Source organism: Vombatus ursinus, unplaced genomic scaffold (genome assembly GCF_900497805.2).
Source record: "Vombatus ursinus unplaced genomic scaffold, bare-nosed wombat genome assembly UNPS02005459.1, whole genome shotgun sequence".
In the NCBI taxonomy this organism is placed as follows: Eukaryota; Metazoa; Chordata; class Mammalia; order Diprotodontia; family Vombatidae; genus Vombatus; species Vombatus ursinus.
This window is the reverse complement of record NW_020945237.1, coordinates 590945-603922: the sequence shown is the minus strand read 5'-3', so window position 1 is coordinate 603922 and position 12978 is coordinate 590945. Positions and strand designations below refer to the sequence as shown.

Here is a 12978-nt window from a genome sequence, read left to right as displayed (position 1 = left end):
TACTAAGTTTAATATTGCCACCCTCCCTCCACCTCTCTGCCCACTGAAATTCTATTCATCTGTCATGCATGACCAGCTCAAATCCGGCCTTCTCTCACAGGCCTTTCTACCCAAGAGTCAACTCTTGGGTAGAACCAGACTTCTTCCTTGGCGTTCTTCTAACTCCTCCTCCCCCTTTTTTGCAGTTAGTAAGTACTTAGCCTAGTGCCTTGCATATAGTAGGGGCTTAATGTTTATTGATTGACATTCCATATTTTATTTTTTGGCAAATTGTTTTATCTTCCTTACTAGAAGCCTCTTGATATCAAGGGCCATGTTTTAATCATCTTTGCATCCCCTTCAGTACTTCCCTTGGGTGTTTTTTCATATAATTAATTCTCATGAATTAGAGGAATTAGAGGAAGATGGTAATCTTACTGGATTTAGAGCTGAAAGTAGCCTAGGGGCCATCTAGTACAACCTCATTTAACAAATAAACAAATAGAGATTCAAAGAAGAGGGTGTGGCCTTATGGGAGTGCCTTCCTATGACTAGGGGAAATGTCTAACATGAACTGCATACCAGAAGAGGGCTCATTGTGGAGGAAGGGTAGATATAGTCATTGATTTGGAGCTGAAAGGGACCTCAGGGGCAATCTAGTATTTAATCCCTTTATTTTTAACAGTTGTGGAAACAGGTCAAGTAAGTTTCAGAGGTGAGATTCAAACCCACATCCATCTTCTTCCCAGTCCTCCTTAATCTTAGTGCCTTCCCTCTGAGACTACTCTTGATTTATCCAGTGTATATCTTGTTTGTAACCTCAAATGGAGTCACAAAGAGTCAGGAACAACTGAAAAACAACTGTACAACAACAAACAGTTGTATGCATGTTGTCTCCCCCGTTAGACTGAGAGCAGGGACTGGGTTTTTGGTTTTTCTTTTTTTTTTTGTTTGTGTGTTTTGGCTTTTATTTGTACCCCAGTGCTTAGCATGGTGATTGGCAAATGGTAGGTGCTTAATAAATGCTTGTTGCTTAGATTGAGTCTAGAATCCATACTCTTTCTCCTGTACTAGATTCCTTCTTGGCTCCACTGTGAAAGGGTCTTTGGGATCACTTGACGCATCCTGATGGTTTTGAATCTCTTGGGAAACCCTGACACATCTCCAGATCTTTCCAATGGAGTATTAGCATGGTAGCTCATTGCTATTGGAGAGACTAGGGAAGCCAAATACGGAAATGTTCAAAAACCAGCATGTTGGCCAGTAGGTGGCAGTGTTTTATAGGGAGTGGAGCTCTGGGCTTGGAGTCCGAAGACCTGTCTTTGAATTCTACCCCTGTTATCGACTGCTCTGTGATTCCTCATCTGTGAAATGGGAATAACAGGAGATAATAGGTTATCTCTTAGGGCTGTTAAGAGGATTCAGTGAGATCATGTATGCAGCACATTTTGCCACCCTCAAAAATGCTCTCCATAAATGTTTATTATTATGTGATAAGTTTTTGACCATACTAACCCATCAAATATAGCTCTTTCTTGTCAAGAGTAGTAACCCAGGCTATCTGTCAATCATCAGCAAGCATTTAATGGGTGCCTACTGTATACCAGGTCTATGTATGCTGTGGGAGGGGGAAGGTCACAAAGAAAAAAAAGACTGCCCCTGTCCTCAAGTAGCTTCCATTCCGAAGGATTCTCTGAAACCTTGGAGGAGGTTACTCACATGAAGGACTCTTAGTGAAGTCTCAAGGCCATGGGGAGGGCTCATACCCAGTACGTAATTGTGGAACTTGAGGGTGGCATGGCCCAGATCCCTCGTAACCATAGATCTCATGACATGAAGCCACAGTTGCTGCTATTAATGTTCTCACATGCTCTAGAAAATGTCTGTTGTGATTGTATTGTACTATAAACAGTTGCCTTTCCTCGTAATCCTGAAATGTGCACAAATAATGTAACAAGAACTGAGGCTGAGGGTAGAAAAACAAAGGGAATCTTCACAGATCCTCATTATGTGAATTGAATGTTATGTGCAATGTTTTAGGAAGGATTGTTGTCAATGACCATTGGAATGTTTCAGCAGGAGAGATAACTTTGAAAAAGACAAGAGCAGTTAAGAAGCACTTATTTTATTATATGTTCACTGTGAGATTCCCATCTTTTCTGTTCCGTTAAGCAATATTTATATTATATCCATGTGAGGGATGATGATGGGGTCCGTGATACATATGTGTTTTGCTTTGCACTGAATTATTTCTGTAGCTAATGAGTTTTTCTGGGATCACGTAAGTTGTAAACACTAGTATCTCAACAACATCCATACACTGCATTCTGATTATGAAATAAAAACGTCACACTTGGATTATCATTTCAGTGCTTGTGCCAGTTAATTTATTAGGTAAATATTTGGGCCTCAGGCAAGCAAGCTGCAGGGGAAAGTCCCTGACTTATTTCTGGCCTTCACACCGTTCACCGTTCACACCTGTTGGGTTTTTTTGTTTGTTTGTTTGTTTGTTTTTTTTTTACCAGTAACCCAGACTTGGAACTTGACAGTCATTTTCAAATGTTCCTTCTCTCTCTACCCCATTAATGATGGGATCTCAGGGCATATGGTATGGTCAATATTATACTGTACTTAGAGCTGGAAGACCTGACTTTGAACCAGCATCTCAGATACTCCACGACCCTGGCCAGTCACTTAATTCATGTAAACCTTAATTTCTTCTGTGAAGTGAGTATGATAGCTCCTATCTTACAGTGCTGTTGTGTCAAGATTTTGTGAACTATACGTATTTAAATGTGAACTATTATATTATTTTGAGATGTTTTAATATCTCTCCTGCCTTCCTATTGTCACCACGCTAGTCCAAGACTTTATTTTTTCTACCTTGATTATTTTAATAGCTTATTAATTAATTTTCTCTTTCTATTCTCTGATTCACCAGATGATCAACCTTCCAGAAGTTCAGCTTTCGTTATCTCTTATTTAAAAATGAATAGCTTCCCTTTAATAAGGGACAGATTTCTTTACCTAGCATTTAGACTCCTTTCCCCACCCCCCAAACCACCAGGACCCTCCATTCCAGTCTCCACAGTGGGAGATCGGGGTGCCTCTGCTCATTTCTCAAACATACTTCATTCCTGTTCCCACCTGGAATTTAGTCCTCTGGCCCCTTCTTTCGGTCCAAATATTGCTCATCTTCGGGTCCAGTGGTGAATAATGGGCACTTTTGGTAACTCTTTGCAGTTGCAAAGTACTTGATAGTTATCAACTCAGCTGATCCTTGGAGGCAGCTGCTATAAGCATTGTCCTCATTTTTATACTTAGAGACCACCTCCTCCAGGAAGTCCTCGGCTCTTTTGTGGTCTGTTTCCTTGTAACCCCAGGCAAATCTCCTCCTCATTTGTCAAATGGTATTATCCAATTATAATTTGTTATGTCAAATTATAAATGTTATATATCAGATTGTTAGATTAGATGGAAACTTTTGGAAGTTTGGTGAAGCCCATGAACTCCTTAGAATAATGTTTTTAAATACATATCAAAATATTTTGAGAAACAAGTTCATGGCCTCCGGCTTAAGAACCCTTGGTCTAGGGGCAGCTAGGTGGCACCGTGGGTAGAGCGCTGCCCTTGGAGTTAGAAGGATGTGAGTTCAAATTTGGTCTTAGACACGTAGTAGCCGTGTGACCCTGGGCAAGTCACTTAACCCCAGTTGCATCCCTTCTCCCCCAAAAAAGAACCCTTGATCTAGCCCAGTCCCTTTATTTTATATATAGGGAAACTGAGGCCCTGGGAGAGAAAATAGCCTGCCCAGGGTCGTGCAGCTAGTAAATGGCCGAGGTGGAGCTTGAACCCAGGCCTTCTGACTGTCTCTCATGAAATTTTCCTGACACTGCTGGTCCAAGTGACTGAACTCCAATATCACTTGCCCTAGGGACTAACTCTTTGTTCAGTATTTAGCAATATATTGTCTTAAGTTCTTGTAATCTTCATGTATGAAGGCTCTTTCTTCCCATTTTGAGGATAAACACCCTGATGCCAGAGGCTACAAAATACTTTCTTGTGTTTCCCTCAATAGTGTCTCTGTCTCTGTCTCTCCTCTCTCTCTTTTTTTTTTTGGCTAAGCAATGGGGTTAAATGACTTGCCCAGGGTCACACAGCTAGTGTCAAGTGCTCTTCTCTCTCTCTCTCTCTTTTCCTCTCTTCCCCTCTTTTTTTCTCTCTTCTCCTTTCTCTCTCTCCTCTTTTCTCTCTTTCTCTCTCTCTTCCCTCCTCTCTCTCTCTCTCCATATAGATATCCATAGAAAGATATAGTGAAAGTAAAAGGTAAGATTTGAACCCAGGTCTCCAGATTTCCAACTCTACCCATTTTTCTACCACACCACCAATGCTTTCTAACCATAGTTAGTGACTGTTAGTTCTCCCATTTTAGCATATCTCTCTCTCTCTCTCTCCTCCTCTCCCCTTCTTCTTTCTCTTTCTGTCTCTCTCACATCTCAGTTGAGCACATTTACCTTTCATTGACTTCCTTCCTTGCCAACCAAACTTTACTCCTCAGAGACATCCGTTCTCCCCCAACAGCCCTTGTGGTGTGTCCTAGAAATTCTAGACATCTACAAGTGTCTCCAAATAATAAGAGTTAGGAAATGTAAGAGGTGGCCTTGTACTCTTTTGGGCAGCTTTATGAGGCCCTTCAGAGTTTCCCTGAGCAAATCTGGGCTTGTCAGGTCCATGATTTCGAGGAACAGAGACAAACCCCAAGACTCATTTGCTTTGAATTTCTCAGAGGCTTCCCAAGCACTGGTGGACGTAGTCATTCAGGAGGGACGCAAGAACACCTCTGCATTCCACTGCATTGTGCCCCCATGATTTGTCTGACTCAGTGAAATAAAGCCACCTCCATCCAGACCTAGCAAGACCTCCAGGTAGCCTGTGGCTATTAGGGGCAATATGGTGGCTTCATAAAGAGCACCTTCTTTGAATGAATGCACCAGTCTGAGCTTAAGCAAGCCCCAGGAGTTGTAACTCTTTGATTAAAATTGTGAGTAGATCAAATAAGGGATGGGTGGGATTCCTTTGGAGCTGGGGGCTGTGCTCAGGTGCATTCATTGATGCCTATCACCATCTGAGGGCAGACGCCTAGTCTAACCAGCCCCATTAAAGGCTGACAGAAAAAAATGCCAGTTATGAATTTTACTGATGTTTCATGTTACAGCGACTTTGAAGCCCGAGTGTATTTTGGCTGAATTCTGCTTATTAAAAGTCCCATAATTCCTGTGTGGCCTTGGACAAGTCACTCAAGCTTGATTTGATGTATCAGTTGTGCTGTGAATATAATTTGGAAGTGATTTAACTGACACACTATCTTTATGCAGCTACTGATACTGGTGCTGTGGATGTGGCCGGAAGCCTAGAGAAATCAGGTCATGTTGCCTTTTTTTTTTGGGGGGGGGGGGGAAAGACCTAAAAACATCCCAGGTATACTCCCAAATAGTAAAACCCTCCTTTTTAATAGTAGGACCAGTTTAGAGAAATCATCATTGCCCTTTTTCAAGGAGACTGATGATTTCTGACTCCTCCTCCTCCCGGTCTACTTGGCCATTCTTGGCACAAACACAGACGCTGAGATGCCATCTAGATACGGCAGCCAAGAAAGTCAGTCTGATCCTGGGCTCCAGTTAAGAGGTGATATTTTAAATAATAAATGCATTTAACATTAAATTTAATATGTCCAGTAGTTCAGTTTTATATACAAGCCTCTCTTTTTGTTGCATATGGAAATGTTGATCTCTTGATTTTTAAGTTCGTGATTTAAAAAGGTGGAAAATACCTAGAGAAATGTAGTTCCCAAGAATAGAAAGGTGATAATTTTCCTCAGCTTTTTTCCTGGTGTTGTGCTCTGGGGGCTGTAATTTACGAAGGACATTAACAGGCTTCTAGAATAGGGTTACCAGCATGGTGAAGGGTCTCAGTTTCATGCCCTGTGAAAATTGAATGGAAAAACTGGTGGAATACTGAGTAGAGGGGGGCATTGTGGCAGTCTTCAGTTTTTTTGAAAGGATGGGATGGCAAAAAGGGGTCAGATCTGTTCATTTTGGCCCCAGACAGCGAGACCTAGAAATAGAGGGGGGGAAATTGTCAAGAGGCTTGAGGTAAGGGGGATCAAATTCCCAAGGCTCAGAGATAGCCAGTAGTGGGATGGGGCTGCTCCAGGAGTAGGTCTGGGCTTCTTCCTCCTTTTCAGGTCTTTGAAGCAAAGGTTGACTGACATTGGTTGGGTAGGTCACACAGGGGATTCTTGTTCAGTTATGGGTTAGGGTAGAATTGAGAGGTTTATAAACTCTGGTTCGTGAACTTTAAAAAGATTTTGTTTTGAGTACTTCAATAAATGAGTTTCTTATGTTATTTTATGTTGTGCATTTAAAAATCACTAGGCTGATTGTTGAAGGAGGCCAGGACTCAAAAAAAATTTTTTTAGAACCCTTAGGGACTCTAGTTTCTGGGATTCTGGGATTCTGCTTTTCTCCACTAGAGGACAGTGGTACCTTGACTGTATTCTCTCAGTCTTAGGGAGGGTAACAGGATACATCTCACTTCATCTTCATTTTCTCCTTGGGCCATGAGTATGACCCAGATAGTTACTGAGCAAAGGTCTCACAGTGACAGGTGTGTTTGCCTGTGGTTTCTCTTCTCAAAGGGCATAGGATTTGGAGCTGGAAGGGACCTTAAGAGGTTACCTGTTCCATTTCCTTTTAGAGAGGAAGAAATAGAAGATTTGAGTTTAAATCCTGCCTGTCTCTATCTGTGACACCTTGGGCACATTACTTAACCTCTATGGGCCTCTGTTCCTCACTTGCAAAATGAAGGGGTTGGACTTAAGTCTAGTCCCTTTATGACCCCTTTATATAGGAATAGATCCCTACAGGCAGCGCGTTGTCTTAGAACACCACAAATTAGCATTATGGTGTGTTATATTTTTATTTATTTTGTTAAACATTGCCCAGTTACATTTTAATCTGGTTCCTTTCATCTGATATTCAAGGTCGCTTCCAGCAATAAATCTCTGATCCTTTGTCCTGTTGTCCCTCATACAGCTAGTTATGTGCCGGAGATGGGGTTTGAACTCTTATCACCCTGACTCCAGGTTTAGTACTTGATCAAAGGGTGCTCTATGTGCTTGCCATCTTCAGATATGATCCGAATAGCATGGATACTCTTACCCTGTAGCACAAAGGATCAGAGGCCTTTCTGCCCTTTGGTCTAGCTGTTTTATTATTCTAGTTTTGTGTTGGTATGTTCTCTAGCATGGGAAGAAACTATAGGGGAAAAAAAAACCATATCATATAGTTAAGCTTTTGCAGATCACAGATAAATGTGGTATTTTTAGATAAAGGTCCCTATGTGTTTTTATTCCAAGCTCCCAAAGGCTTCTGCCAACTCCAGAAGATGGAGCAGCAATAGTGAGGAGATTCTGACAGAATCTTGTCTAAGAATGAGTGAATGGACAAATTCACACACACATTCATTTTGTTGTTTTATACAGGCCAACAGAACGTTTGAGATCGATTATAACGGGGACCAGTTCCTCAAAGATGGCAAGCCATTCCGCTACATTTCTGGGAGCATCCATTACTCCCGCATACCTCGGTTCTACTGGAAAGATCGTCTTCTCAAGATGAAGATGGCTGGGCTCAACGCCATCCAAACGTGAGTCACCAAGTACTTCTGAGGTTGGAATTGGGAATGAAGGCTGGCCTTGGGATCCCATCCCACTGGGAGTAAGCAGTCCTAAAGTCGCCCCATCAGCGCCTGAAAAGAAGGGTTGATTGGTCAAGAGTATGGCTTATAAATGCAAGTAGGGATAAGGGTTTTTTGAGGAGTATGTTTTGTTTTTTGTTGTCAACTACCTCTCCTTATCTCAAACTTTAGTAACTAGACCTAGATAATATTGTCATGGTTATTATTATTTTGGCTCAGACCTATGATTTTATCAGTGTTGGGAATTCCCAGTGTATAAACTCCGTCCACCAATGTACTTTTCTGTTACTCATCCTAGAGAGTTGCCTGGGCCCCAGGTTAAAGTGACTTGCTCATGGTCACACACAAGGGAAAAAGGAAGTTAACATGTATCAGAGATGGGACTCAAGTACAGGTCTTCCTGACTCCAAGGCTGGTACTGGAATGTAAGCTTCTGTCTTTGTGCCCCTCACCAGTTCTGACATGTAGGTGCTTAATAGTGGATTGTTATTATTGTCTAGACCTGAGACGTCTCTACCACTCTGGTTTCTCTAGGCTATTTGGGAAAATTGCTCTTGGTGGGGGGAGAACACTCAGATGATTCCTACCTGTCATTTGCCCTTATCCCCTTTCTTTCCTGTTAGTCTGTGACTAACCAGGTTATCACCTCCAGAGAAGGCTTTGGTGGAGATATTTCCTTCATCCCTATTAATTCTCCTCCTATTACTATAGTGCTTAATAGAGCAGGAAGCTCAACTGAAGCACCTGCCCTGGCTTTTGTACTGCTGATTATCAGCATTGATGATTTTTAAAGATATGAAAAAACCCAGAGGCTGGTGGTGACAGAGATAATTCACTGGAGAAAGCCCTGCATCTGGTGAATCACCCACCTCCGTGACCTTTGTACAGAGGCAAGAGGCGAATGACCTCGCTATCTATAGCCATTGGATGCTTTGTGGTTTAGGCATTCCTTGGCCAATCCTAGCATCCCTTAAATTCCCTGTTTGATGGGCTCAAATTCAGCAAAGACAGTTCTATGCTGTGTACAGAAATCCTAGTGTTCTTATCCCCATATTAATAGATAGAGAAGCTACAGAAAAAAAAATTGTCATCTAGTCTTGTAGCCAAAGCTCTTAACAGAGATGTGATTTCAATAGTTCACTTCAGCATGCATTTATTTGGCACCTGTTACGTACCAGGCCTTGTGCTAAGCTCTGAGAATACAGATACCAGCAGAAAGATAGTCCCTGCCCTCAAGAAGCTTACTTTCCAAGGAGGGAAGGTAACACATAAAAGGAGGCTGAAAAGGTGGGGCAAGTGTCTTGATGAAAGTTAGAGCCAGAGTGATCCAAGACAGTTCCAACGAACCCATGATGAAAAATGCCATCTACTTCCAGAGAGAGGACTGATCAACTATGAGTGCAGGTGGAAGTATATTTTTTCACTTTCTTCATTTTTTCTCAGGAGATTTTTGTGTATTTTCTTTTGCAGCATTGCTAATATGGAAATGTTTTGCATGACTTCACATGTGTAATCAATATCACATTGCTTGCCTTGTCAAGGGGTAGATGAGGGATGGGAAGGAGAGAATTTGGAACTCAATTTTTAAAAATGAACTTTTTAAAAAAAAAATGTAATTGAGAAAAGTTTACCAAAATAAATAAAAATATATTTTAATAAGAAAGAAAGTTAAAGCCAGAAGTACTTCCTGTAGAGGAATGATTATGAAGCTAAAGTGTCCACCGGTATCCTTCCCATACATTCTGAGCCAGTCATCTCCCCCCCACTCTCACAACAAAGATTTCCTTCTAAGACAATGGTCCATCCTAATTGTTTCAAAGACAAAGATTTCAGGCTTCTTCTCCTCTTCAGACTCCGAACCAAGGAGCGAGAAATACCCTCAGGAATTATGAAGGCAGCTGTGTGGTACAATAGATAGAGTGCCAGATTTGGAGTTTGGAAGACATGAGTTCAAATCCTGTCTCAGACACTCTGTGATCTTCAACAAGTAGCTTGACCACCCCAAGTCTCAGTTTTTTTATCTGTAAATGGTCATTATAATAGCACAACAATTACAGGATTGTGAGGACCAAGTGTGAAATAAGGTTTGCAAACCTTAAAATGCTAAGTAAATGCTAACTATTATTATTACTACCAATAATAATTTTCAGGCTTTTTCAGTCATATCCCACTTTTTGTGACCCCATTTGGGTTTTCTTGGCAAATATACTGGAGTGGTTTGTCATTTCCTTTTCTAACTCATTTTATAGATGAGGAAACAGAGGCAAATAGGGTTAAGTGACTTGCTCAGAATCACACAGCTTATAAGTGTCTGAGGCTAGATTTGAATTAATAACAATAATAATAATAACAAATTATTCTCATAGTTAACACAGTAAGTTGAAATGATGCAGTGTGAAAGGTTCAGGGACCCCTCAAGAGCCAGAGTACAGGACAGGATCTGGAATGAATTTAGCATTCTTTAAGTCAAATTGGCAAAGATTTGTTGTTACACTATTAAGTGGGCAAAAGTTCTTAAATAACCTGTGGCTTTAGGGGGCACATACAGTTTATATAAGATAAACTGTATGTGCCAAATATGCTAACTAGGTGATTCAGAGCAGGGATCAGGGAGTGGTTAAGGAATGGTAAGTTCTGAAAGGAACATGCACTTTTTGTATCTCCTGCGCCGGTGTTTTGCGCCGGTGTTTTACTCCGAGATCACCAGGAAAAGCCCAAGGTTTGGGGGCGGGTACAGTGAGGTGTGGTTTTTAGGTCTTCTCAGTTAATTAGTGGTCAGGGCCAACTGAGGGTTAGCCAGTCTGCTGCCAATCAATGTCTTATTTGACAAGATAAATGTAGGGAGTGTATATATGTCCATATATCTATATTTATATCTATGTATCTTTTATGTCTATATATCTATATCTATCTATAGCTATATATCTATAGATAGGTATTGATATATATAGATATATATATACATAGATATGTCTATAGATAATAGATATATAAATAGATATAGATATATCTATCTATATATATATAGATATAGATATATAAATAGATATATCTATATAGAGATATAGATATATAGATATAGATATATATAGATAAATAAATAGATATACTATCTATCTCTATATATCTATATCTATCTATCTGTCTGTCTATCTATCTATCTATCTATCTATATGGCTTAAGTCTAGGATATACATGAGGAGTCCAGGATGCAGATAATGAAGTAAGGAGTTGGTATAGATAGTCCAGTGGGTACCAACATCTTTATGAACCAGCACAAAGCCATTTCAAACTAATAACTTCTACAAGTTCGGTTTGTAACTGCACCAGGGAGAGAGATAGGTGTGTTGCTGAGGCCCACTCATGAGTAATTGCTAAGCGTAGTGTCCATTGGCTGGGGAGAAACTGCCAGGGATAATGTTTCTGAGGCTACGGAGAAATATGGTCTTGGAATTGGGGTCTGAGTACAAGCACCCAAGCACCCCGTCAATACTATGTGGAACCTTGAAAGACATTTGCTAAATCAGAGGTGGGGAACCTGTTGCCTTGAAGCCACATGTGGCCTTCTAGGCCTTTGGGTGTGGTTCAAGTTTTCTAGAACAAGTCCTTTTATTAAGAGGGTTTGTTCTGTGAAGTCTGGATTCAGTCAAAGGGCCATACTTGAGGACCTCGAGGGCCACACATGGCCTTGAGGGCCTAGGTTCCCCACCTCTGTGCTAAATATTTGGCCTAAAAATACCAAAATCCTTAAGACATTAAAAAAAAAAAAAGAAAAAGAAAAAAAAAAATGGGATCCTTGGTTTCTTCATTTATGTAGTAAATTGTACTAGATACTGTCTAAAGACACTTCCAGTTCTAAATCCTGTGATCCAGTGGAATGAGGCTAATTAGCAATATTTTTACATCCTCAGTTGTTGGCAGATGCCACAGGCACTTGTAATTTTAAAGGATTGGCATTAGGTGGCAGCATTTTGTGCGTATGGTTATTATCTTCTTTTCAAAAGACCCATTGAGTTTCAGTGCTATGGGTGCTGTGAAAATAATCATTGAGGCCTTTTCTACAACAAATAATTGATAAGATTGAGTGCATTTTAGGTGCTTCATCTAGGTTTGCAGCCATATAGGCATTTATGTACTTCATTTAAGAAGTCACGTGGGCATTTTAGAAGCATGTATAAAAATAATATTATAATAATAGCTAGCATTTAGGTAGTGCATGCTTTATACACATTGTCTCATCATAGCTTCACAGCAACCCTCAGCCCTGGAAGGTAGGGGCTAATGTTATCCCCATTTTACAGATGAGGAAACTGAGGCAGGCAGAGGTTAAATGACTTGCTCAAGCTCACAAGCATCTGAGGACAGATTTGAACTTGTCTTCCTGCCTACAGGTCTAGTACTCTACCCACTGCCCCACTTGGTGCCTTCTAATTCTGAATGAACAATACATCTCTAGCAGGGTTTCTACTTCTAGAGCGAATTTAGTTTCTTCTCTCTAAAATAAGCTTTGTGTGTGTGGGTGTGTGTGTGTGTGTGTGTGTGTGTGTGTGGCAGTGGGATTAAGTGACTTGCACAGGGTCACACAACTAGTGACTGTTAGGTGTCTGAGGCCGGATTTGAACTTAGGTCTTCTTGACTCCAGGGCCAGTGCTCTATTCACTGCGCCACCTAGCTGTCCTGCTTTTTTTTTTTTAAAACCTTTCCCTCAAACTTTATTTTTTTAAAAGAGAAATAATTTTATTTTTTTATTGCGCTAATAGTATTCCTAATTACATGATAGTTTTCAACATTCATTTTTTTGTTTTGTTATTTTTAGGCAATTGGGATTAAGTGACTTGCCCAGGGTCACACAGCTAGTAAGTGTCAAGTGTTTGATCTAAGGCTGGATTTGAACTCAGGTCCTCCTGACTTCAGGGCCGGTGCTGTATCCACTGTGCCACCCAACTGCCCCTCAACATTCATTTTTGCAAGATTTTGAGCTCCAACTTTTTCTCCCTCCATCCTTTCCCTCCCCCTCCCCAAGGTAGCAAACGATCTGATATCAGCTGTACATATACAATTATGTTAAACATATTTCCACATTAGTCATACTGTGAAAGGAGAAGTAGAACACAAGGGAAAAACAACGAGAAAGAAAAAACAAAAAAACAACAACATAAAATGAAAACAGTATGCTTCAATCTGCATTCAGCCTCCGTAGTTCTTTCTCTGGATGTGGATAGCATTTTCCATCACCAGTCT

The 12978-nt window shown here is 40.7% G+C and overlaps 1 protein-coding gene across 2 annotated transcripts in view; it reads left to right on the top strand.

Annotated features, from left to right (window-relative positions):
* Nucleotides 1-12978, top strand: part of GLB1 (galactosidase beta 1) — an 82720-nt gene that overhangs the window by 11358 nt on the left and 58384 nt on the right. For both annotated transcript variants that reach the window (XM_027847821.1, XM_027847822.1), the window contains exon 2: nucleotides 7523-7686. In XM_027847821.1, the coding sequence (XP_027703622.1) occupies nucleotides 7523-7686 (164 nt within the window). The remainder of the gene's footprint in view (nucleotides 1-7522; nucleotides 7687-12978) is intronic.